The sequence below is a fragment of the Lissotriton vulgaris genome, chromosome 8 (assembly GCF_964263255.1).
Source record: "Lissotriton vulgaris chromosome 8, aLisVul1.2, whole genome shotgun sequence".
Lineage (NCBI taxonomy): Eukaryota > Metazoa > Chordata > Amphibia > Caudata > Salamandridae > Lissotriton > Lissotriton vulgaris.
In genome coordinates, this window is record NC_141696.1 from 1,270,066,174 (window position 1) to 1,270,092,990 (window position 26,817).

Here is a 26,817-nt window from a genome sequence, read left to right on the forward strand (position 1 = left end):
CAATGCTTTCCCTACTGTTGCACCCACTGGAGTTGGAATAGTAATTTTAACCCCTACGCTATCCAACGCTTTCCCTACTGTTGCACCCACTGGAGTGGGAATAGTAATTTTAACCCCTACGCTATCCAATGCTTTCCCTACTGTTGCACCCACTGGAGTGGGAATAGTAATTTTAACCCCTACGCTATCCAACGCTTTCCCTACTGTTGCACCCACTGGAGTTGGAATAGTAATTTTAACCCCTACGCTATCCAACGATTTCCCTACTGTTGCACCCACTGGAGTGGGAATAGTAATTTTAACCCCTACGCTATCCAACTCTTTCCCTACTGTTGCACCCACTGGAGTGGGAATAGTAATTTTAACCCCTACGCTATCCAACGCTTTCCCTACTGTTGCACCCACTGGAGTTGGAATAGTAATTTTAACCCCTACGCTATCCAACGCTTTCCCTACTGTTGCACCCACTGGAGTGGGAATAGTAATTTTACCCCTACGCTATCCAACGCTTTCCCTACTGTTGCACCCACTGGAGTGGGAATAGTAATTTTTATTCTATTGTTATTGTACATTAATAATATTGGCTATTATTTAATTATATTTTGTTACTATATATATATGTTTTAAGAAATATGATTAAAAAAAAATGTTTTTGTACTTTCATTAATTATTTAATTATCATTAGTTAATTTAAGTATTCTTAAGTATATTTTAGTACTTAGTTTTTAATATTAATTTAATTTAATAGTGTTTTTAGTAAAGTCGATATTTTTTACAACTATATTTTAGTAAACGATATTTTAAACTCGATATTTTTGTACTTACCTGTTTGTAGATAGAAACTCGATATTTTGTCAGTCGATATTTTTGACACGATATTCTTGCAGGTCGATATTTTGGAATTCGATATTATTTCAGTGATCCGAGGGAGTGTCGTATGAGGAGGCTAGCATGTCTGCTTCGTTGTCTGACATAGGTGCTTCTCTTTTAATGGGCCTTGAGGTCAGGTGTTTTATATCAGATAATGTTCGGATCTTGGTCTCAGGGGGGGACTCCGGTTTTTGAGGCTTTTTGTGGGCATGATTCTATGACCCTGGTAGGGAGACTTTGATGCTGGGTACCAAGGGTTTCTGTGAGCCAGGGGGGGATTTTTACGTTGACGGTGGGGGGAGTCCAGGGAGGGGATTTAAGGGGTCGAAGGGCTTTACCTAGGTTGGAGAGGATTCCAGTTAAGCCCTGGGAGATTACGTCTATCTGGCTTTCAAGAGCCGCGAGACGCTGTGCCAAGGAGTCGTGGGAGGAGTTGGGGGCATCTAGGGCTTCCCATCGAGAAACTACTTTCAATTCTGGTTATTTCAATATAATGCCGAAAGTTATGTGTTTGCAATGAGAGTTTGTTCTTTGGAATGTAATTGGGAGTGTGAAGATAAAGTGCAATTAAGCTTCTTTTATGTGAACCACAATGAGTGGATCTAGCATATATACTGCTTCCTTCACTGACAACCACCCAGGGATCAGAGATAAGAGCAGTGAGCCAGAGTCATTTGTAAGCAGTAGATTGAGGTCAAGGGGTGTTATGTGTTTGTGTGTAACTTTACCGTTATTAGAGCTCAGAGGCTTTATTAGGATTCCTGATTCATTGAAATAACATCAGGTCAGTAGGAGTAGGTCACTGGTAAACAGATAAAGAGGAAGAATGTGAATGGTGAGGATGAGCTCGCTCAATAGAGTGATGGCAATGGTTCTACCAATCAGAAATCTTACAGCTTCATTTGGAGTTTGTGGACAGACATGGCCACCTATGCCCTGGCAGGTTTCAGAGACCCCCCGCCTGCTTGGCAGGGATCTCTGCAACTCCAGAGCATCCACCAGCCTGGCAGATGCATGCACTGAAAGCACAGATGAATGCTGAGCAGAAGCTATTGATTATTTGGCCCACTCTGCATTTATTTCTTGTTTTTCCCTGGGTTGCCTGGTCAAGGGAACAACTGGGTCTGCAGTTGAGATTCCATTGGTTCTTCTGACTCTAAATGAAGGGAGCGAGGCAGGTGTTTTTCAGGGCAGGGAGGCCATTAACGTATGAAAACAAATCCTGTGCACACGTTTATAAGTTGTTTTGTTCTCAAGTGAGAACTCATTGCATGAAATGAAAGTTCCGAAATTGAGGTCGAAATCCAGCGTCGTTGAATATATGTTTATGGTTCAGTCTAGATCAATGCAAACGAAAACCAACTAGCCGACACTACCTGGATTGCAGACCAACCTGCATGTACTTATCCGTGCACTCCTCAAGATTTCTGGACGCCACCGCGGACATACCTGTCCTGAGGCCTCCAGTTATCTGCTTAATTTACCTTATGTGGGTACACTGTCCATTACTTCTCAACTCAATCCACCTCGCAGCCAGATCTTATTACCTGTCGAACTGGCGCGCCTTTTACATCTTCGTTTGTGATTTCAACAGCCCTGAAGAATCACAGCCTTTACAAGGTGTGACAAAACACGTGTGGGCTAGTTGCTTTTCGTTTGTACTGACCTAGACTGAACCATAAACATATATTCAACGACGCTGGATCTCGACCTCAATTTGTGAACTTTCATTTCATGCATTGAGTTCTCACTTGAGAACAAAACAACTTATAAACGTGTGCACAGGATTTGTTTTCATTTGTTTAGTACAGGACCCTTTCCCTATCTCTGCAGGGGCTGTTTTCTGTCTGGATTTGTTCCCCTAACCTGTTTGCACCGTACAAACTTAACCTCCACACTACTTATGAACCTCGTACCTGCTGAGCGCCAATTCTTCCTGTCCCCTATTCAAACCCAATCTCTCCCCTCGCGCAAGTCATCAATGTATGGTGGAGCTCCTGCTCTGCAAAACTCTAAACGAGTCCCTTAGACTCATCATGTTAACTGCACTTCTTCACAGTACACATCACTGTCTTTATCTTAAGCATCTACCAGAGGAGCATGCAATTGATTGCACATGGTAATAAAAATACAGTGCAGAAATGTGGCAGAGTTATTGGATAAACCTTACAAGCTTGGTATAGGAAGACACCTACAGATATTTTGTAACAACTACTAGTGGGCAACAAAGTGGATAGAAAAAAGACACAAACATTAGTGTTAAATGCAAAAACAACTCTGCCACAATTTATTTCCACACAAACACACAAAACAGTTTACATAGGATATTTACAAAATACAAAGAAAATAATTAAAACTACTAAGCTGTCATGCAGGTATGTGAATAGTGGTGTAAATATTCTCCTGGCTTGTGCAAACACGTATTACCAGAATAAATGCAGGGCATTCTAATCAGATTAAATAAAATATATATGTATATATATCTACATCCACCTGTGAAAAGCTTCTATTTTTTCTCACAATTATTTGTTATTGTTTTTCTTGATGAAGGAAAATGTTGCCACAGGCGAGGATAATACTGCTCCAAAATACACAGCTGCACACATTTTGGTAGGTAAATATTTTACAAGGCAGTTCTTGGCACAGGCAGTCTGATGAACTGTGATCTTAATTATTCAGCCTTTTAGAGAATTACATTTTCTGAAGCACTGTGAAATGGAAACGAACTAATGTTATTCTTAAAGTTTATATAGCAACCTGAAAATGCAAATATTCTGGCACATCAAACACATCTTTCATCAAGTGTACATTACATTACTTACAAGAATGTGAACAGCACACAGGAACCTGATTCACAAAGTTTGTTTCTGCAAGTAGTTGCTTCTTACTGCTTCTTACTCATGACTTAGATGTGACTAAGTCATGTATTTCCAGTAGTTAGGCATGCATAATCATGGGAAAAAAATCTTTGTGAAATGGGTGATGGTTAGGTCACACCTAAGCCTGGAGTAAGACATAGCAACTCACAGAAAAAGCTTGGTGAATCAGGCCTGAATATTTAGGAGGTATATGCATCGAAAACAGGAGCAAAATACAGCTACTCAATAAAATAAGTATTAGCTTTGTCAATACTTTTTAGCCATGATTTACATCAGCACAGCCGAAATTTGTTTTTTAAGTATTATAATGCAGCCAGCGCTGAATGCTTCACAGCAATTTTCTCTTACTGGTAGCGGGAGGTAACAAGAAGTGAGTGAGAAGACAATATGGATGATCGAGGGTGTGGGGAAAAAAGCGGCGTCTGCATCACAGCACTTTTATGTTTTATGTTATGGTGGGAGGGAGGCATCCATGGAATATGGATGGAGGGAGCAGTCTGTGCAACACAGAAACTGAAGGAGGGATAGTCAATGGGGGAGGGACAAGCCAACATGGACAACAAATGAAGGGAGGGAGGATGTGTGCAAACCAACTTGGACAATGATTTGAGAGATGGAGGGTGGGGGAAGGCAACATGGACGACAAAAGAAGGGTGGGAGGAGGCCGATCTAACAAGCTCAATAAGTGGAGGAAGGGTGGCGTCAAGCCAACACCATGAATGGAAGGAGGGATGTTGGGGGAAGCCTACATGGACAAAAGAAGGAGGGTGGGTGGGGCAAGCAGATAGACAGGAAATAAACAAGGAGGAGGGAAAAACACGTGGGGCCTGCTGAAAAAAGACACCATGTGGTACAGTGCTTAAATAGAAAGAAAAAAGTAGTGCCCGAAACAAAAGCAAGAGACAAACACATAAAGATGAAGGAAGCCTAAGGCAGCTGACCAAAGAGAAGCAAATGAAAGTGACAATGAAGCCAACCAATGGTAAAAAATGAGTGTTCTCAAAGCCTTCTGACAGAAAACAAATGATCTCGAAGAGACAGCGCATGCTGAACTGAATAATATTGTGCCTTTTGGGCGCTGTTCACATGCTTTTTAGCAACCTAATGAACGTTTGAGAAAATATTTGATTGACAAAGCATACATAATATTTCCAAGCATAGGAAGTCCACTATAAAGATGTTGACATTACTCTTCAAAGAGTCAATGCATTTGAGATCTGTCTTGAGGACCACCAACAAAAATATTCACATTCAGTGGGAAATGCACCCTAGGCACCTCCAGGCTTAGTTGAGCACTGTGCTTTAAAAATCCCATTTTATATTACGATACAAGATGATACAAGACTAGCTATATAACAACTGCACATTCCTACTTACAGGACAGTGAGGTCCTGTTTTCCCTGGGGTTAAGCAATAGCAGTTTGTGAAGAATATAGTGTATGTACCTTAGCAGCACCACAGTTGCTGTTCATACGTACTAGGCTGCTTTCTATTAGCTGCTCCTGAATTTCCCACTTGAGACAAGTATTCAAATTCTAACTGGTCCTTAATGTGGTTGTTCACATCGTACAGCAAATTGGCCATTGTAAGCACAAACCACTGACTGAATTGTAATCTGAAATAATTAATAGTGAGTGATATTCAGGATCAACTATTAATTGGTATGCATATCATTTGGCTTGAACTCCTTGCAGAACTTTCTTTACCTTCTCTCAATCTGATAGTATTTGGGTAGGGATGGAAAGATTTTTACAGGTGGGCTTCTGAAATATGGACCCCAGAACTGGGAACATGCTGCTGCCAAAAACCAGCCATGAACCAGCTGTCCAGTGTGTTTCTACCCTTTATGAGTCGCACTCCTTCTGCTTGGCCTTTCATTGAACATCTTTCCATTAGGATTTTATGAAATTGTGATCAAGTCTAGCTTTTATTTTAGTAAAGGGAGCAGGTACCTGCCTGTCTGACATAGGATAACTCACAGTTTGAATAATAAGTATGAGTAAGAGAACAAGAATATTGCTATAACATCTATACACAGACCTGAACTTTGTGACACTCGCCTTAACATGGGCTAAAACAATTGATTCAGATAAATAAATAACCATGTCCCAGTGAAGTCTCATGGTGGCTCCACATAACTGTGATAACTACTAGTGCAATAGCCTCCTAACATTACTATTTTCATAAAGGCCAAACTCATGAACATAAACTTTTTACAAAGTGGCCAAGTACTCTGGGGAAAGTTACCATAATACAAGAGGTTCTTAAACTGGCAAATGGGTATCACTTGTTCTCAATGAAAACTAATGGGTGGGTGACTGTGATCTTTGCAAATGTTGCATCAAACATGGCATTTAAAACATAATCCTGGAAAAACAATTGGTGTGGTTATAGTATGGTGTGAAGGGCACTCAGGGAGTTATAATATCTACTTAGGGGTCTCTTGAATGGATAGTTTCCACTGCTGAAATCATTGCTTGTTTGAAGGTGGTTACACATGTCCCAGTCTGGAGAAACCAAGTTTGGAAAAGCACAAAGGTAAGTATTTCTCTGTGGCCTTTCCTATCTAGAGACATAATTCTATTCTCATCAAACCTTTATTGCATTAACATTGCCATTCCTCTTCAAGTCCTCATGAACATTCATCTTTCAGCATCATAGGATATGTTCAGAAAGAACACTGACTTAATTGGAGGGAAAAAACTAAACACCATTTAAGCACATCTTTCACACACCACGACGTACCTATTTTTATGATGTCCTGCCATTGACTGTAATGGAGTGCGTATTTACCATTCTAACTCCACACACGCCTTGATACTGGAAGAAGTGATAAAGCTGACGAAAGCAAACATTACTGTGCTTTTATTTTTTTAATACATTCACTCAAAAGTACCTTATCGCACTACAGGAACCAGTCCCCTCTAGCACGCTGGTCCTCACAGAGATAGTGTTTCAGGGTTTACTAACACTGTGAGGACCAGTGTGGTCCTCATAGGTTGGGTTAAACATGTACATGCGCACGCATGCACGCACACACACACACACACACACACACACACAGAGTACATGCCACTACTAATATATATTATATATACATATATTACAGAAATGTGGATTAATATTTGTGTAACAATTACTAATGCAGCAGAATGTTTGCAATTACTATCCATTTTTTATATAAAAATCCAGCACTGCTACTTCAAAACTGAAAAAGTGCATCATATAGATGTTAGGTTAAAATGTTCTTCGCATTCCCAATTACTAATAACTTCAGAAATAATAAAAACGATCAATTACAATACTGTGCACAGGGTACCTTTCTATACAGTATTGGCACACCAAACTTCATAGAAGTATTTTATACACATCACTCTCATGCTGAATCCTATACTGTGACATGAAAAGCTCTAGGCTTTTAGCATCAGCTATCAGACTGAGTTCATTGTGTGTTAAAAGCATGGATATCAATTGATGAAAGGCCTTCATATAAGTAGTATGTCTTTATGCTCAATTCGCTCCAAAGCACAAAGCGCGAACTAATAGCTTTTGAAGTCCAGGCAGAAGACGTACAATCTGCAGTTCCTTGGCAGGCAGGGTGTTTTTTGTTAAGCAACTGCATGAAGTGTTCCAATTCCAAGCTTCAGTCCGAAGACACAGCTGCACATCTGTATCTTGACTATTTACACGGTGGACGTTCCTGTGGGTTCCAACCACTGTTCTGTACATTCATTGAGCGGTGTTGGCCTGGCAGAGCGGTAACGCAATGCACGTGCAAGTCATTTCTCTTATAAGGTCTCTCAAGTTGCTCCTAAAGACATCCGGTAACAGCTGCCATGAATCATACAGAGCTTCTTAAAGGGACCCAGAGTGTCCTTTGTTTCTTAGCATTGCTGATTCAAATACAGCGTTGCTCCTTTAATAAGCCGCAGTGAGAACAGAAGACTTCTTGTGGTAACATTCACAAATATTTTAAGTTTCCTAAAGAAAAGACATAAAAATGACAATTAGAAATCAGAAGCAAACATCTGCATTGTAGATCACTGGTTCATAACCTTTTGACTTCTGTGGATCCCCACTTAATCATTACTGGAATCCAGAAACCCCCACTAAATCATTATTGGATTCCAGGGACAAACACTAAGGTGCACATGCATCGAGCATTTTTGTCTTCGCAGAATCGGCCCGTTTGCAAAGGCAAAAAAATCAGATGCAGCAATATTTTGCGATTCGGTAACCTGTTACGGAATCGCAAAATGGGTTTGTGATTCGCTATTAGGAAGTGGCGTGTTTAGGGCGTCCCTTCCTAATACCGAATCGCATTGGTATGTAGGAATGTTTTGAGACCGAAATGCGGTCACAAAACATTCACATTTTACCACCTACTTTAAGTGGGAAACAACCTTTACTCTGCATGCGTTACATGTCATTACCACGCATTTATTACTCCGCAGAAACTTTCACAATGCAGGGCTTTACATTGCAAACTATTACAATGCATTTCCCATTAAAACACGCCAGTGGAGTTAGAATAGTTGCGTTGTAGAAGACAATGTGTTGTAATGTATTGCATTGTAAAAGTTTTTGCGGAGTAAAAAACACGATTAATGGCATGCATTGCTAATGCATGTAGAGTAAAGTGTCCTATTCACTGAAAAGAAAACTTAATTTTTGTTTTAGAAACTATTCCCATTTTCCTTTAAGGAAAAGGGGCTGCATTAAAAAAAACTGCTTTATTTAAGCATAATCACAAACATTGCGCTCTGCTGACCCCAGGAGGCCAGCATTCTTGTGATTTTTGCGATTCCTAGGGGGTCGCAAATTGCGACCTAGTTCATTAATATTCATTAGGTAGGTTATTTGCAATCCCCTATAATTGCAAAAAGTGTTCAACCCACTTTCATGCATGCCGTTTTGCGATTTCCTAATTGCGACTCGCTAGGATTCGCAATTACGAAATCAGAAAACGATTTCTTCATGCATTTGACCCTCTTTAATTTTTGGAATCCAGTAACACTGAGCTAAGCAATTTTGATGATTTGTACCGCAAAATAATACACAAAAATACAGAAGTCAGCATTCATCAAACAAATACACAAAAGATGATATATATTATTTAATTCACAAACAAATTTAGCAAAGGAAATTGACTGATGCCTAAAACCAAGATCTCTTCCTACTGAAGCTCATTGTCTCTCATCCAGTCTGCAACTGCTATCATACAGTTGTGAAGGTTTTTCTCCGCCTGTCCCAAATTGCCATCTAACCTCACTACCCGTTGAATGCCATCATCAACTAAGCCAGAGATCAGGAAACCAAAATAGCAAATAAGTATTGCCAAAGGATTCACAAATATAGTGAACAGTGTTGGCTGACTGCTGCCAAGAAGAATGGCATTCTATCATGAAAAAATGATCCACGGGCTTAGTAGCATGATTTTATCGAATGCATATCTCTGAAACGATGTCACACAGAGGTACCTCAGTGAGGACAATTAGTGCAGTTTACACCTGTAATTGTTGGTCTGAGTTGATCCTTTACCTTGATAACACCCTCCCTCCTTTTCATTAACCTTTGTTTTGTATTCCTGCTATTTGTAAAAAATACCTCGTACTTTTCATCATCAAAATGCTGTTGTTGAATTTGCACTGTATTCTGTTACTAGGATTAGCTCGATTTAGGGAATTTGAGAGGATGGCCTGGACACCTTACAACAGTTTTGGCTTGACTATTTTAAAGTTTTTAGGTCTGTCCTGAACTAGCGAACACTGTGCACTTTGTTTTCTGGCTGAGGAGCGCAGACGACCATCTTGCTGGGGCGACCAGAGCCACTATTGTTAGCAGTTTAGATGCCGCCACTTGCCCACTTTCAATCTTAGGCATCAGCCATATATTGAGCTACGATGGGCGGATGCTCCACCTGTAATTGATGGTGCAAGGTGATCCTTCACCTTGATAACCCTGTCCCTCCCATTTGTTGACCTTTGCTTACCTTATTGCTGCTAGTTTTAGAAAATATCTCAAACTTTTTGTTACCAAACTAGTGCTATTGAATGTGCACTGTATTTGCACTGTGTTCTGTTACAAGGATTAGCACAACTTGGAGAATTTGGGATGGTGGACTGGGCTTGTTATGACTGTTTTAGCTTGACTATTTTAAAGTTTTCAGGTCTGTCCCATAATAGTGAACACTTTGCACTTTTGTTCTGGCTGTGGTGCGTGGTCGACCTTCTCAGTGGGGCCGCCAGGGTAACTATCGTTAGCAGTCTAGTTGCCGCCACTTACCCAATTTCAATCTTAGGCATCAGCTATATAATGAGCTCGGATGTGCTGACGCGCTGCCGGTGCGCCAAAGCCAAACCTGTCGGTGCCCATCCGTGCCTGGACAGCTCAGGGGCCAGGAATCCTGCCCCTCCATTCACAAACAGGTTAGTTTACCCCTCTCCTGAACTCCATGCTTTAAATCACGCTGAACAGAATAGTTGCTTACACCGGATAGGACCCCGTGGATATCTCCTTTCGATGCAAGACTTGTGGGTTCAAACCCAACACACTTAGGGGGATATTATCAAGAAAGACGATAAAATTATTGCTGCTTTAGCGGCAGGAAACTGCCACTAAAGCGGCGATAATGGGCTTGATAATATGTCTTTGTGAATTCCCATAGCAGCCCAGGTTCTGGTGTTAACCTGGGCTGCAATGGGAATTCACAAGGGCATATGATCAGGGCCATTATCGCCGCTTTAGAGGCAGTTTCCTGCCGCTAAAGCAGCGATAATTTTATTGCCTTTCTTGATAATATGCCCCTTAGATCTACCACAAAACCTACCCCTCACACTCAACCACGCTCCATCACGTTTAAGATAGGCAGTATCAATTGCCTGTGTTTGGTTCGCCATCACGCTGACATCTTAGATTTTATCCAGTACCATTCTCCTGGCATATTGTTTCTCACAGAAATTTGGCTGGGGCAGGCTATGGTAACAGAACCGGCTTTAGCACTCCCCCTTGTATAACGTTAAGAACTGTAATAGAGCCAGCTGCAGAGGAGGCGGCATAAAAAATGTTTACAAAGCAACGGTAGGCTGCAGCCTCACACCAGTGTACCATTCAAGATTCTGAAAAAGCCCATTTAAAAATATTTCTCATTATCAAGTTCACCTTCTGTGTGCTGCTAATTTATTGCACCCCCTCCCCCCTCCCAACTCCCCAAGTCCATCCAAATTGCTTGAAGAAGCGCTTATAAACTTCATACCCCTGCTAATCATAAAATATGCAAATTTCAAAATTATTGATGACCTTAACCTTTCCTTCGATTTGGCGAATTTTAGGACTTTCTTCATGACCTTTCAGCCACGTATTTATCCCAATTAGTTATAGGTATGCAACTATGGGTCTTGTCTCCCTGGCCTAGGACATGGACTGACCACTTTATGATCCCTATGTCCATCTGCATCTCTCGCCACGACTACACTAAGGCGCTTGACACCCTCCTGAAACGTTCTTTGCTGAAACTAGACCTGCAGGAATTTGCACTTTAATCCATTCTAGCCGTCCCCCATTGTGGAGACCACTTATAATATGCTTAAATCATGGCTCACCTCAGATCTTGATGCTCTCATTCCCACCAGCCAGGCTCGGGCCAAAAAGAAACATTCTGCCCCTTAGTTCAATGAGACCCTCGTGACTGCTTGAGAAACACTATAAAGTTCTTGAGAGAGCCTGGAGGAAAACCTAGGATTCCTCCGAAAAACCACAGTAAAGGCCAGCTGTTAAAGCATATCACAAACTGATTAAGAAGACTAGGGTTGAGATTTCTTCTAACAATATCTGTAACATCAAAAACCCTGCCAAGGACATTTTCATGTAGTCAACAGCCTATTGAAGCCAGTTCTATCGGCTGAAGTCATAGAAGCCTCAAACGAACACTGTGACAAGCTAGCAGACTATCCTATGGGCAAAATTGAGGACATTTACTCTAATTTTTCCTCCATCATGACTTCTGATCTGTCTGACTGTATTGCTTCATCAGAAAACATCAGTCCTAAGCCCACACTGAGTACTCTCCCCTAAGCTTGCCCTCTTTACAAGCCCTTTGTAGTAAAGTGAAATCTGACTCCCTCAGCGACCCCATCAGACCAGGGCTAATTCTAAAACTTCAGAATCTTTTACTCCCATCCTTCCTAGAAACTATTAATCCGTCTTTAACATCTGCCTTAGTGCCTTGCTCTTGGAAGCATGACAAAGTAATTCCATGCTTAAAAAAACTTTTCTGGAACTCACAAAGCCGGAAAATTATTGACCCATCTTCCTTTTACCTTTCCTGGCTAAGGTAACAGAGAAACCTGCCAACAGCGTTCTGCCAGAGTTTACGGAAGAACACCACATTTTGGATATCTCTCAAAAAGGCTCTAGGCCTTCCCACAGCACTGAATACGCCCTTTTAGCAGTAACAGAAAAACTCAGCAATTCGCAAGATGAGGTCAGGTCATCAGCCTTAATCCTGCTAGACTTCAGCACCACGTTACGACACGGTGCCACATAAAACACTACTATAGTGCTTACATAACATCGGATTACTAGGGTCAGTTCTGACCTGGTTTTCCTCTTTTTTGAGCCAGAGCTCTTATCAGGTAATCTCTCCCCTTTTGAGTCCCACCAGCAATCCCTACACTATGGAGTTCCCCATTGCTCTTCTTGGAGTCCAACCTTATTTAATACCTATATCTAACCAAATGAATAGGTTGTAAAATCATTTGGACTCACACTGGTATAGTATAACGACAATAGCCAGCTGATTCTTTAACTCTCTGAGAACGCAATGCAAGTCATGGACAATTTTCAGAAAGGAATGCTAGCGTTTGCTAAGTGGATGAATAAGAACTGCTTGAGATTACATGTCAACAAAACTGAAATTCTTTTGTTAGGTAACCACTCGCTCTCCTGGTGAGACCATTGATGGCTAGCCACCCTTGGTCAACCCCCCAACCCAAGCCAGTTATTAAAAACCTTGGAGTTTAGATAGACGATACTCTTGCCTTCGAGGCCCAAGCCGAATCACTGACTGGCACTTGTTTCGGTTTCCTGAGAAGCCTTAAACCCATCATCGGCTCGAATACTGTAATGTTTTCTACCTAGGAGCTAAAAAAGCTGTTGTGAAAAGACTTTGGATTACCCACAATGCAGCTGCAAGGTTGCACTTGTCCCTCCCAAAAGTTTACTCCGCCTCTAGGCTTCTCCATAAGCTACAGTCCTGTCAACAAGCACGTACACTTTAAGACCCTGTGAATAGCCTACAAGATTCTTCACTCCCAGGGGGCAACCATCCTTAACAATCTTATATCCACCCATACTTGACCAATCAGCCGACCTGAACTTGGCTATTAATCCTCGAGAAAAGAAGGCAAGAGCTGGAGGCAGCTCTTTCTGAGCTTTAGACCCTATTTTGGGGAACAAACTAACTTTTCCCCTCAGGACATCCCAGAACCATCTGCACTTTGGGAAATTGCTGAAGACCTGGATCTTTTCCAACTAGCTTTCCTCCTTACCCTTTCATTTTGGTGTTTGTAGTTGATGTACCTCTGTTAAAGGTTCAGCGCTGGGAAGCCGCATGGCTGGAGCAGCTATACACTATCCAGTTGGCACATTTAGTTGCCCAAGTCCATGACTGACTGGGTGAGAATGACATGTCGTGAACGAAATACTATGCATTGCTTTGCTGTAAACATTAGATTTCCAGTTGATGACCAATCCTTGCTTTAAAGGACATTCCAATCTGAAACACAACTTCCTCAATGAGTAGCTCATATGCTATATCGCATGTAAGGCTCTACATTCATCCCAGAAATGCCCCTTCTGTTGGGTTTCAATAATACTTCCTTTTTAACATCGACTAGGATTCCAGAAATATGCTGCCTGGACTCATTACCTTGGTGTCATTGTCCTGACTCATTTTGACCTCTGCTTTGCAGTTTTCTGTTGAAGGATGTTGAAGAGCTTGTTCTGTCTGCAGTGGTGTATCCTGACATTCATGGTCCTCAGGTGTACCAGCAGGTTCCAGGGATTCTTCTGAATAGGATAAAGCTGAACTGAGTCCTGCACTTTGAGTCTGGTCACAGTCTAAGCTCATTGTGGCTGCGTCTTCATTCTCTATGCTGGCATGACTACCAGGTTCTTCAATACATTCTTCATGTGACTCGCAGGAGGGAGTGGCATCTCTGTCAGATGGCGTCCGCATGAGAGGCCAAATTTCTGCAAGCTGTCTGCTGGCAAAGTGTGAAGTAGAGCCTAGGAATGGTGGGATCATTTCTACCAGGGAATCTGGATTCCTGTAAAAACAAGAAATAAAGTTGGCGAAGGCTTGGCATGTCTGTGGTTTCTTCGAGGCACATTGACAGAAAGGACTGCACAGTAACAGCACGTTGGTGCATCATAGTAATGCAATAATTGCGATCAACAAGGACATTTTTTGGGTGGAGAAATGACCAACATCTACCAGTGGTTAAAGGGAGGCTTCATCATGAAAAATAATTATTTGAGCACTTTTGAAAGTTCTCATTGTAAAGAGAGAGGGGCATTGAACAATATTGATTACTTGAAATGAGGAAAATACAAATTGAATCACTCAAGATTTGCAAGAATAATTGTATAATTCAACAGCAAATGTCTAGTTTTTAAGACCGAACAGGCCTTCTCTTCTAAAAGGGCCTGGATAGTCCTGAAAGCTAGCAGCTACACATATGTAAATGAAGGATAAATGGAATCCAGGTAATGGAGCACAAAAAACATTAAAAAGGTAAGTACACCCAGGGAAGAGACCATTTACCAACTCCAAAGAATATCTTTTGTCTATTAAGATTCTAGTTGTTTACCTTTCGTGAAGAGTACTCTCGGAGTGAAAACTGCAGCAAGTCCTGTTGTGCTGAAGGCTACAGCTTTCCTCACACAAGAGAGAAGGAATCAAATGAACAGGCCCTGTAGAAAAAAACACAATACTTTATAAACACATCTCTACTTATTCTACTAGAAAGTAACACACAAATAAAGTTGTTTTCTAGAATACTATTATTTTTCTTTTATATAAATGTGTATCTTCAGGAGTTCAGTTGCAAAGAGCTGGTACAATCTAGAAATGAAAATACTAGAAAGTAATGTACCCAACAGTTCTAGGATCACATGTAAATAAGGACCTATATTTGATACTTTTTTGTCATGTACCTGGTAAAGACTGCTTACTGCACCGAATGGGCTAATGGGGTAATTCAAATCTACCCACATGTGCCATTGGATTTAAGCTAGCCTTGCTGATGAGGGGTGATGCACAGAAACGGAATGCTTGTTTCCGGTCCAGGGAGGACTTGGCTTGGCAGTTCGGTCTGGACTGTTCCTATGAGGCACAGGGTCAAGACTGATTTGCATATGGCTGGGTCTAAACTGGGGTGGCATTGTGAGCAAAAGAGCGATGGCTTTAACCCAGATCTATTGACTGGGGTGAATGTTTGATTTGCTCTGTATTCCGTCCATCATCTGTGTATCTTTTACTGACATGTGGAGAGAGGCAAGGCATCCTGCATGCTAAGGAGGACATGGCACTTTTGTAGATCCTTTAGAATCCTCACGCAGTTCATATCATGCAACAAAAGTTAAAGGACAGGCCTATCTTTTTATATGCACAGTATTCGTAAAATTAATATTAGTAAAAATTAACTTGCAGTTTGTAAATACCCAAAAAATAGTAAACACACACAAAAGCGTACATTTACCTTTGTGAACCAGGCCCTTAGCTTCTAAGCAAAAGCTGATTGAGTTTAAAATATACTTTTTATTATGTCATGCTGAATCCGAGTTGTACAATTCACAGCCACCTCCTAGAATAATCACAGCCACCTCCTAGAATAATTTCTATCTGCTTGATTTTGTTATCCCTACAGAGTGAAGATCCCACAGCAGTAACTTGGATCTCAGTAGTGAACATCAATACCCTCTACAGATATTGCAAGGTAGCCCAATAGCCCCACGGCTATGAGAAAGGGAGACATATTTTGTTTTATTTAAAGGGACTAAAGTAGATGAAATGTCCTTCATTCAATTAGAGGGGCTCATTCAGAATTGCCTCCCCCAGAATTAGGGTTTTAAGTTTGTAAAAGTTCAAGAACTGTGGCCTTGATGACTTGTGGTTTCAATATTGAAATACTGAATAGGACCTGTACCTGATTGTGAAGCCAGTGAAAATGTTACTGAATTTTATCAATATCCTTAAAATATGAGTTAAAATAGCAAGGCATCAGGAGTGTGCTATCTTTATGTGATATGTGTTGGCATCATTGACGTTAGAAAGACTTCCATAACATAAAACTTATGTTGACAAGACACACCAATGATAAGCGAATGTAATAACATAAGGCTTTAGAAAAAACAGTGTAGTTTAGTCACTTGGATACTGATGAAGGTTTTTGCCAGCTTTTCAACATCTAGGTATCAATAAGAGGAGAAGAGTAGCGTGGCAAGGCCCCAGATCTTTGCACACACAGAACCGTAGGCAATGGAAGAATTGGTAAGTAGAAAAAGGCATTGGAAAAGCCAATAGGTCTGGCCTTGGTGGCCAGGCTTTTGACTATGGCGATGTTTGTTTTGTTTTGCTTTCTTTTTAAAAGTTTTATTCTTGGAAGATATGGGGCCCCCAAAACTTTTTTTTTTTTTTAAATAAACATTAGCTCAAAGCAAAATAGTTTTTAATTTCAAAAAGCACATGTCAAAGGAGTACCTGCACTTAGGGAATTACTCTGTGTCGGATGGGCTTCTAGTGAAAGAGCACAATGCCATCACTCACAGTGAAGTTAACCAATGGCTAAATGAAGCTGCCCCACTGCCCCATACTGTAAGCTCTAATGGGTGCAAGAGAAATGTGAATTAACAGAAGATCATAGAATGAAGAGAATTAGCTTAAAGCTTCTATATGTAAATACATTACATATATTAAGAAACGAAGTTAGAAGGGTTGAGGTAAACAATACCGCACCACACATCAAATGTGATTGAACAAAATGTAAATCACATGTGGTGCAAAGAACCTGGAGCACAACCCTTCTCCACTCCAGATTGAAAACAAGTTTTCAAACTAACATATCCACCTAATGGTCCATCACACACAAAAATGTAATCAATATAACCATATTAATGGGAATCGGCATGAAAATAGTCCACAGGTTTGTACTTAGAGGATATCGGGCAAGAATAATGAACAACATGTAATCATTACATTCGATAACAGATATTATCATTCAAATATTCTTCATCTTTAAAAGAAACGTTGTGGATTAAAGATAGTCATAGCCAACGTGTTTCATCCTTTCTCTGACTTCATCAGGGCTCCACATTGTGTGTCAAACGTATTCTATTCCTTATCCTTTCAATCAATATAGATATTTTGACGAATCAAATCTTTCTCCAAACTGTGTGTCAAAACATGTTTTGCTTGTTATCCTTTCAAACAGTATAGGTATTTTTACCAATCGAATCCTTTTGTTAATTAACAGAAAATTGGGTCCGTGTGCCCAGAGCGCTTCAGCCTCCCTCGTGTTGTCGTGCAGCAAAACGACAACGCGATTAAATTAGTCATCTATCTATATTGATTGAAAGGATAACGAATAGAATTCGTTTGACACACAATTTGGAGCCCTGAAGAAGTCCAAAAAAGGAGGAAACGCGTTGGCTACAATTATCTTTAATCCACGATATTTCCTTTAAAGATGAAGTAAAAAGTATAAAGAATATTTGAACTGTAACACCTGTTGTTGAATGCAGTAATTACATGTTGTCCATTATTCTTGCCTGATATGCTCTAACTACAAAGCTGTGGACTATTTCCATGCCGGTTTCCCAGTAATATGATATTATTGATTACATTACATATATTATTTAAGTAAAATCAAAAGCTCTTGGCTAATACCACTAAAAACACACACACATTGTCTTAGTATTTCCTGACACTGACAGGAACTGCTTTGTGAGCTGATCTTTTCTTTGTTAAAGAGCAGAATGCATTTCTCACAGTGAAGTTAGCCAATGGATGAAGTGGGCTACCCCCATGCAGTGTGCTGTAGGACGAGGAAGAAGAAAATGAATTACTTACCTGTAACTGCAGTTCTCCAGTATTGGTATCTTTCATAGACTCACATGCTTGAATAAATAGCCATCGTCGAAGTGGAAGTTCCACAGTACCATAATAAAGCAGTGTATATCATGATATTAGACTACAATGGTAATAAACAATGACTTAGATAGCCTATGTCCTTTTAAAAAAAAGGATCAAACTTCAAACCTTAACCAATCAGGCAGTAGTACCCTCTAGAACACTCTAAAAAGAGGCTGATTCCCTTAGCTTTTCAAGCACAAGTGGCACAGAGCTATAAGGGGAGTCTCCCAGAGAAGGATGGGTTGCATGTGAATCTATGAAACATACCAAATACTGGAGAACTGCAGTTACTGGTCAGTTAACTAATCTTCTTCTCTAGTATTGGATCTTTCATAGTTTCACATGCTTGAATCAGAATAGCAAGCAATATTGTAGATACACTTTTTGTAAGATAAGTACCCTTTGAGGATGGTGGGTAACAGTTTAACACATAAATACATCAACACTCTAAATATGATAGAATAAACATGCTGTATATGACATTATATACTGATAAATGTATATATATATATATGCATTCACTGAAAAAGCCATAGGTTTCAGGGGTGTTATAGTTAGTTGGGAGATTTGACTCGTATAAAACCATGGAAATTCAGCCGTTATAGTTAGTAGACCCAACTATAACTTGAGCCCCCGCAATGCACTTCTGATGACGTCACATATTACATCACTCATGACATGCTCAGTGACATCACTGATGACATCTCAAATGACATCACTGATGACATAATCCAGTGACTGTGTGTTTCTATAAAGTATAAAAATATTTATATATATATATATATATTCACTGAAAAAACCATAGGTTTCACACCAGTTATAGTTAGGAATTAGCATTTAAAAAACCTATTAAATTCACTGAAAAAACCATAGGTTTCACACCAGTTATAGTTAGCTGGAAATTTTACTGATATAAAACCATTGAAATTCCCACGTTATAGTTAGATGGACTCACTATAACTTGCGCGTGCAATGCACTGCTGATGACATCACATATTACATCACTCATGACATGGTCAGTGACATCACTCATGACATCACTGATGACACCATCCAGTGAATGTGTGTCTTTCTGAAAAATAAATATATTTTATATATGTATATGTAAAAGTTGATGGAAGAATAAATGTTTAAATAAGTGTCTAAATGGATGGTTTTTAAAAATTGATTGGTTAACTGGCTTAATAAGACATCATCAGCAGTGCATTGCACGCGCAAGTTATAGTGAGTCCATCTAACTATAACGTGGGAATTTCAATGGTTTTATATCAGTAAAATTTCCAGCTAACTATAACTGGTGTGAAACCTATGGTTTTTTCAGTGAATTTAATAGGTTTTTTAAATGCTAATTCCTAACTATAACTGGTGTGAAACCTATGGTTTTTTCAGTGAATTTCATAGGTTTTTTAAATGCTAATTCCTTTGTATATCGAGTTTCTAACCTTTTTTTTTTTTACAATTTGCTGTTTTTTTTTAAGTATTCATTTTTTTTATATAATTTTTTTCTTTTGCGCTCTGGGTGCGCGCTCCGGGAAGCTTTCAGCTAAGCTCTCCGGTAAGCTTTTCCGTGAGCTCATCTGAAAGTGCACCCAGAGCGCAACTGTCGTTCGTGAAAAAAAATATGAATGAAAAGTTAATAATAATGCAAAACATTTCGTACCATACAAATAAAATTAGTTTTTTTTAATAAGGAAAATGATTATGCATTTCTATAAAAGATTGATGACGTCACTTCGGCGTGCAACGTAAGTGCCCTCGGAAGCGCCTACGTTCGCGGCGCATAAACGCACGCAAAAGCGCCTACGATCGCGCCACGTTTGCGCCCCGGAAGCGCCTACGATCGCGCTGCGTAAACGCACCGGAAGTGCTCCGGAGCGCGCAGCGTAAACGCGTCGGGTCATGTGACCCTAAAATAACACTTTTCATTGGTTGCTAACAGTTTTTTTTTACAATTAATGAAATCCCCACCCATTTCCTTCACTTCTTCTTTCACTTTTGTGACTGAAAGACCTGCCTTTTTTGCTGTTCCATATTCCTTGATTAATCATGGCTGCCAGACCATCCAGCAGTGAAGATGACTCCAATGATTTCATTGATGAAGAGCCTCCTCAGCCGAAGGTCAAAGAACATTTCATCTGGAAATTTTTTAAGTTTCCAGCAGACCAGAAGAAGGTGAATGCACCAAAAGTAGAGTGCAGGATCTGCAAACAGGTCCTGTCACAGGGTAACCCCCCCAAAAAAATACTCTTTTGGCAACTTCACCATGATTCGCCATGTGGAGAGGAGGCACCCCCAGAATTTTGCCCGGGAAAGTGTCAGGACTCTGGCACAAGAGGTTCCCAGAGATGGGGCCTCTACATCAACAGGAGGAGCAACTTCTTCTGGGAGAGAACAATCGCAGGAGCAGGTAGCAAACATACAACCTGCATTTAACCATGGGGTCGTCAAATGCAGATACTGCAATCAACTCCTCACCTATGGGGAGCAAAGTGTCCTGCTCATGGTTCGAGCATTGGAGAACCATCGCTGCCCTTCCCACCCCTAATTTTTTTCTTTTCTTTTTGCTCCTGTTGAGCAGTTTCCATTCCCTGTTTTTGTTCCTGTTCAGTTAAAAGAAGAAAACCAAAAGTTCTTTTCAGAACTACCTCCAATTCTCATCAAAGAGCTATATTCTTAAAAAAATGAAGAGTAAGTGAAATATAGTGCATTGATAATTGAAAGGAGAATGAGTAAGAAAGAACAGAAAGGTATGAGAGGTGAAAGGAAGTGAAGTAGGAGGAATGAAAGAAGGTGAGTGTTAGAAAAGAAAGTTATGACACAGTGAATAAACTGGAGGCCTCATTTCTGAAAAGTGACGCATCGCTACGTGAAAACAGCGATGCGTCACTTTTCTGGACGCACTCCTTTTGACATTCCAGATATGTCATATTTAATATATGACTAATCAATTCGCAAGGAGTTACAGATATGTCAGTATTTCTGACGTATCTGTAAACACAAAAGTAACGCATTGCAGGAGTGCGTCACAAAAGTGACGCAACTCCAGTAATGTGTCCTTTCACATGGAAAAAGCACCATGTGAAAGGTTTGCTGTGAAGCAGGCGCAAGATTTTGGCGCAACAGCATCCTAAAAGTGACGCACTGCGTCATTATTACCAAGCTTTTTGCAAGGAACACCCCCTCTGCATGCATTATACCTGACACTATTTTTTAAAAAGTGACGCATCTAGGTACATGGGTCACTTTTTAAAACTCTGCGCCACATTGTATCTGCATCAGGTATAATGTATGCAGAGGGGGCAATCCCTCGCAAAAAGCTTGGTAATAACGACGTACTGAAATCTATGAGATTTCTCTGCGTCACTTTTAGGATGCTGTTGCGTCAAAATCTTGCGCCTGCCTCGCGTCACTTTCATGTTTACAGATATGTGAGAAATACTGACGTATCTGTAACTCCTTGCAACATGATTCATCATACATTAAATATGACACATCTGGAATGTCATAAGGACTGTGGACAGAAAAGTGACGCATCACACCAGCAGTGTAATAAAATGTGCCTCGTTGCACTATATTTAAAGGATGCAACAGCATCCTAAAAGTGACGCAGTGAAATCTCAAACATTTCACTGCGTCGCTATTACAAAGCTTTTTGTGGGGGAACACCCCCTCTGCATGCATTATACCTCACGCAGATATAATGTGGCGCTTGATTTTAAAAAGTGACCCATCTACCTAGATACGTCACTTTTTAAATATAACGCAACGAGGCACATTTTTTTACACCACTGGTGCGATGCGTCACTTTTCTGTGCGCACTCCTTATGACATTCCAAGTAACGCATTGCTGGAGTGCGTCACAAAAGTGACGCAACTCCAGTAATGCGTCCTTTCAAATGGGGAAAGCAGCATGTGAAAGGTCTTGCCTCAGTCTAACACCTGCTGTAAAGCAGGCACAAGATTTTGACGCAACAGCATCCTAAAAGTGACGCAGTGAAATCTCAAAGATTTCACTGCGTCGCTATTACAAAGCTTTTTGCGGGAGAACACCCCCTCTGCATGCATTATACCTGACGCTATTTTTAAAAAGTGACGCATCTAGGTACATGGGTCACTTTTTAAAACTCTGCGCCACATTATATCTGCGTCAGGTATAATGTATGCAAAGGGGGCATTCCCCCGCAAAAAGCTTGGTAATAACGACGTACTGAAATCTATAAGATTTCACCGCGTCACTTTTAGGATGCTGTTGCGTCAAAATCTTGCACCTGCCTCGCATCACTTTTATGTTTACAGATATGTCAGAAATACTGACGTATCTGTAACTCCTTGCAACATGATTCGTCATACATTAAATATGACACATCTGGAATGTCATAAGGAGTGCGCACAGAAAAGTGACGCATAACACCAGCAGTGTAATAAAATGTGCCTCGTTGCACTATATTTAAAAAGTGACGCATCTAGATAGATGCGTCACTTTTTAAATATTGCATAACAATGCGCATTTTTTTACACCGCTGGTGCGTCACAAAAATTGACGCACAGGAGGCGCAAAACTAACAGCGCAAGGCCTTCATAAATATGGTCCTGGATTTTCCCCGTGCTTCGCCGGTGCGCGTACCATGCGCTTCCCCCGCGCAAAACGAAAAAAAAAATGTAATGCCCTGCAGGACCCTATTTTAGTCCCTACATCAAACCTAGGGGGTCAGAGGGGGTCTACTCTTCCCCCTTATGGTCATTTGCCCCTTTTTTTTTCAAACCCCTTGTGTCTCGATTTTACCGAGACACAAGATGGCGGCCGCTCCAGACTGTTTAGAATGTTTACAGACACCCAAGAGCCAATCAGCTTTCTGCGCGCAAGTCGCGTGTCGCGCCAGGAGCGCACTCAAGTGCGCGCACCGGAGAGCGCCTATAGATATATATATTTTTTTGAACCTAAATTACTCAAAATCCACTGGAGCACATATCTTGAGACATAGCAAAGGCACATCGGGCTACCAGTCCCTACAATTTTGCCAAGTTTGGTGTAAATCCATTCAGCCGTTCGGGCTAAAAGTGAAATTGACCGCCCTATGGAAATTAACATGGGGAAAATGCGTTTTGGGACCCCCCTTTTATCTCGGCCCCCGCTTGACGTATCCCCCCCAAACTTTCAGGGAAGGACCGGAGCTCGACGAGGCCATTTTCAGGAAATTTTCAGGCAGATTCGTCAACCGGTGCCAAAGTTATTCCAAATAGAATTTTGAGATTTAACATTGAAAAAAATCCTAACTATAACTACCTACTGGCGACCGCCAGTAGGTAATATATATATATATACACACACCAAGGTGTATTGAAGTATGAGTGGGTGTATGAGTGTCTGAATGGATGATTTAGTAGTAGGTGTGTGACTGACTGTATAAGTGAGTGATTAAATGTGTCTTACTGAATGCATGGGTTAGAGACTAAACTCTGTGAATGTCTTTATTAGTCTGTTAGTGTGTAAGCAGCTGCATGGCTTGGTGAGTAGCTACATGAGTGTCTATATGGGTTATTTATTGGTTGTCTGAGTATCTGTATGGGTGCCTGAGTGTCTTTGTGGGTGGGTGGGAGGGTGTATGACTCTGTGCATAGATATATGAGTGGTTGTTTCACTGGGTGTATAGGTTCAAGAGTGCATATGAAATCATCTGTATGGGTGGGGGAGTGTGTGTATGGGTGTGTTGGTGAGTAAATGGATGCCTCAGTGGTGCATGTGTGAGTATATGTTTTAAAGCAGTATATGTGAGTGTTGGAGTATATAAATGACTATTGGTGAGAGTGAGTGATTGCAAGAGTATCCGTATGGATGAGTGTGTGTTTCTATGAGTGATTGTTTAAGAGAGTAATTATGTGTTAGTATCTGTATAAATAAGTGTGGTGGTGTGTGTATGAATGTATAAGCAAGGAAATGGGTATGTGATAGTTTCTTTGCATAACTGACCAGGTGTATGAGTAACTCTTTGGGTGAGTGGCAGTGTGTGAGTGTCTATATGGGTTTATGAGTGGATATATCAGTGGTTGTATAGATGAATGACTGTGTGTATGAGTGACTGTATGGGTTAGTGGGTGGATGTGTGTGTAAACGTGTAAATCACTGAGAAGGTATGTACTAACTGCTATTGGTCTGTCTATGGTTTTGATATTGGTGGTCTGTATTTTAGAGTGGGTGTATGAAAGGTTTTATTAGGGTATGAGGAAGTGCATCAGATGATCACGTGGATGATGTCATCAGTGATGTAATTTGAGATATCATCAGTGATGTCACTGAGCATGTCATGAGTGATATAGTATGTGACGTCATCAGCAGTGCATTGCGGGGGCACGAGTTATAGTTAGGTCTACTAACTATAACAGCCACATTTCTATGGTTTTATACAAGTGAAATCTCCAACTAACTAGAACGTCCCTGAAACCTATGTTTTTTTCAGTGAATTTCTAAGGTTTTTTAAATGCTAATTTCTAACTATAACGTGCCTGAAACCTATGGTTTTTTAAGTGAATTTCAAAGATTTTTTAAATGCTAATTTCTAACTATGCCTACAAAGGTATGACATGTGAAGAAAGAGGAAGAAAAGCGCAGAAAGAAGCAAGACAAATGCAGAAAGAGGCAACGGAAGTCCAGAAAGATAAAGAAAAGTGCAGGAAGAAGAAGAGATGTGCAAAAAGAACCAACAGAGGAGCAGAAAGGTCTTGTTGCAAAATTCCCCTGCTATCATAATATGGTGGGGGGAAAACATCAGTACGATGGGGGAGGGCCCGCCACTGACCGGCTGGTAGTGGAGGGCCCTCTGCCATCGTAATGACCCCCTATGTTCCGAAACAGAAAGGCCTGGCCAGCTTTTTTTGTTGTTTCCTGGTTTTATGGGGAAGCTGTCGTGATCACATCAGTATAATTAAAAAAAACACAGTGGCTAAAAGAAAAACTATTTTTTGGTCTCAAAAACCACACATGCCCATAATAGTTGTTGAGACTGAAGATTACTATTTTGTGTGTGGATATGCCTCTAGAGAAAAGGTAGAATGCCATGACTCACAGTAAAGTTAGTCAATGGATAAGTGGGGTGAACCACTGCCCCATGATGTATGCTATATTGGGCGGGGCAAAAGAGTGAATGGCACAATAAGGGACAAATGGATGAAGAAGGCTCGCTGAATTCCCCTATAAGTAAGCACATTTTTACAAATAATATTAGTTAAATCAAAATGTCTAGGCTAATGTCCCACCTAAAAAGGAAGTGTTCAGATTATAACGCAGAAAGCTTCAACGTATTTGTATTTAAATGACTGTCAATGCAGAAACACCCAACACTTGGCAAAGGCTATGGATGTTCTTAGTGAGTTGGAGAGGACACAGTATTCTATTCAGGATGAACAAGCAGCTGCACAAACAGTAGCACGTGAGCATCTCAAAGGCAGGAGTGGCAGAGTGCGAGAATAATGAGCATCTTTTCATTGATCTTTTTGGACAGGTTCCAAAATCAGTGACTGCTGACAACCATGGTAGTACAATAGACAGCAATATTTAGAATGTTGCAATAAAATAAGCAAGTTCAGAATTAATACTAGCATTTACAACGATCAGAATTGTAGGCACTGGACTGTGCATTTAAAAATCCCACTTGGAACAAAAATATCATTTCTCTCTCTCTTGACATCTTCGTGTTGCAACATGATAAGTTGGAATAAAATCATACCAATAAAATAAAGAATTAAACAATGAAGAGAAGGAAATGAAAAAAGAACACAGAGTACTAATACATCAAGTTATCAAAGCGTGTCTACTAAAGTATGTTGATTTAATTAAGTGCAGCAAAATGTCCTCTGGTCACTACAATGGAAGTAAAACAACATTTCCAGATCTGGCAGTCCACGAATAAATGGAACTCATAAAAATGTCAGTAAGTCAACATGCACGTTTTACAACCAGTTTTTCAAATGATGTTGATATTTAAATTAACAGAGGCTAAAAATACTCAGGATTTGATTCCAGTGGCAGGACCGTTGCCCTACTGCTTTTTTGTAGTGAAACAAAGGGAAAATAAAATGATGATAAATCGCATTTTTGTCATTTTATTTTCCCCTTCTTACACAGCTTTACGTGAGGGGGCGGGGGCAGGGAAGGAGTGGTAGGCAGCACCCTCCTAAGTGCGCAATGACTTCTTGGCCACCCAAAACAGTCTTGCACACTTCATATGTTCTCCATGCAGGCTGCATCGCAGCCTACGTAGGGAACATGCCCAGGCCTGTAGTCAGTATCTTAGCGCTGAACCACAGTGCTCTGACCAATCACAACGCTGCTAAGGCAGCATTATGATTGGCTGACTGCGAGCCTGGGTGTACTTCCTGTGGCCGAGTGAGGGAGAACTACGGAGGAGAGACATGGTGAGGAAACAACGAAAAGGTAGGTTTGTATTTTATTTTGTTATACCCCCTTCCCTCCCGCGTCCCCGTCCCCCCACCCATGCACCTCTTATCCATGCCGGCCGCAGTTGCTCTAATCACAATGGGCCTCGCACTCATATTGGAGGCCCACAGTTGTGCGGGAGTCTACCTACTGGGGGTGGAATTTCCACTATGAGAATTCTCGCACGTGAGGAGACCCCTCCACGAATGTGGGCCTTCGCCAGCCACGAGTGTAGAGGCCCTTTGTGAATCAGGCCCATAATGGCTGAGATGGGGCAAAAAATGCATGACTTCAACCACAGAAACAGGCGGGAATTGAACCGTAAACATCTATTGCCATTCCAAGTATTGTAAAGTACTATATAGATCAGGTAGATATCTTAAAGCGGGCCGCAAATCTCCGTCACACCAGGATGTTTAAATGAATTGGCGAATACACAGGTA

At 40.8% G+C, this 26,817-nt stretch overlaps 1 protein-coding gene across 1 annotated transcript in view; it reads right to left on the minus strand.

Annotated features, from left to right (window-relative positions):
- Positions 1 to 3,129: 3,129 nt before the first annotated feature.
- TNFRSF19 (TNF receptor superfamily member 19) overlaps positions 3,130 to 26,817 on the minus strand; it is a 171,439-nt gene continuing 147,751 nt past the window's right edge. The window contains exons 8-10 of the mRNA XM_086935193.1: positions 14,621 to 14,723; positions 13,678 to 14,077; positions 3,130 to 7,730 (exon numbers count right to left, since the gene is read on the minus strand). Coding sequence (XP_086791319.1) covers positions 7,722 to 7,730; positions 13,678 to 14,077; positions 14,621 to 14,723 — 512 coding nt within the window. The 3' untranslated portion in view covers positions 3,130 to 7,721. The remainder of the gene's footprint in view (positions 7,731 to 13,677; positions 14,078 to 14,620; positions 14,724 to 26,817) is intronic.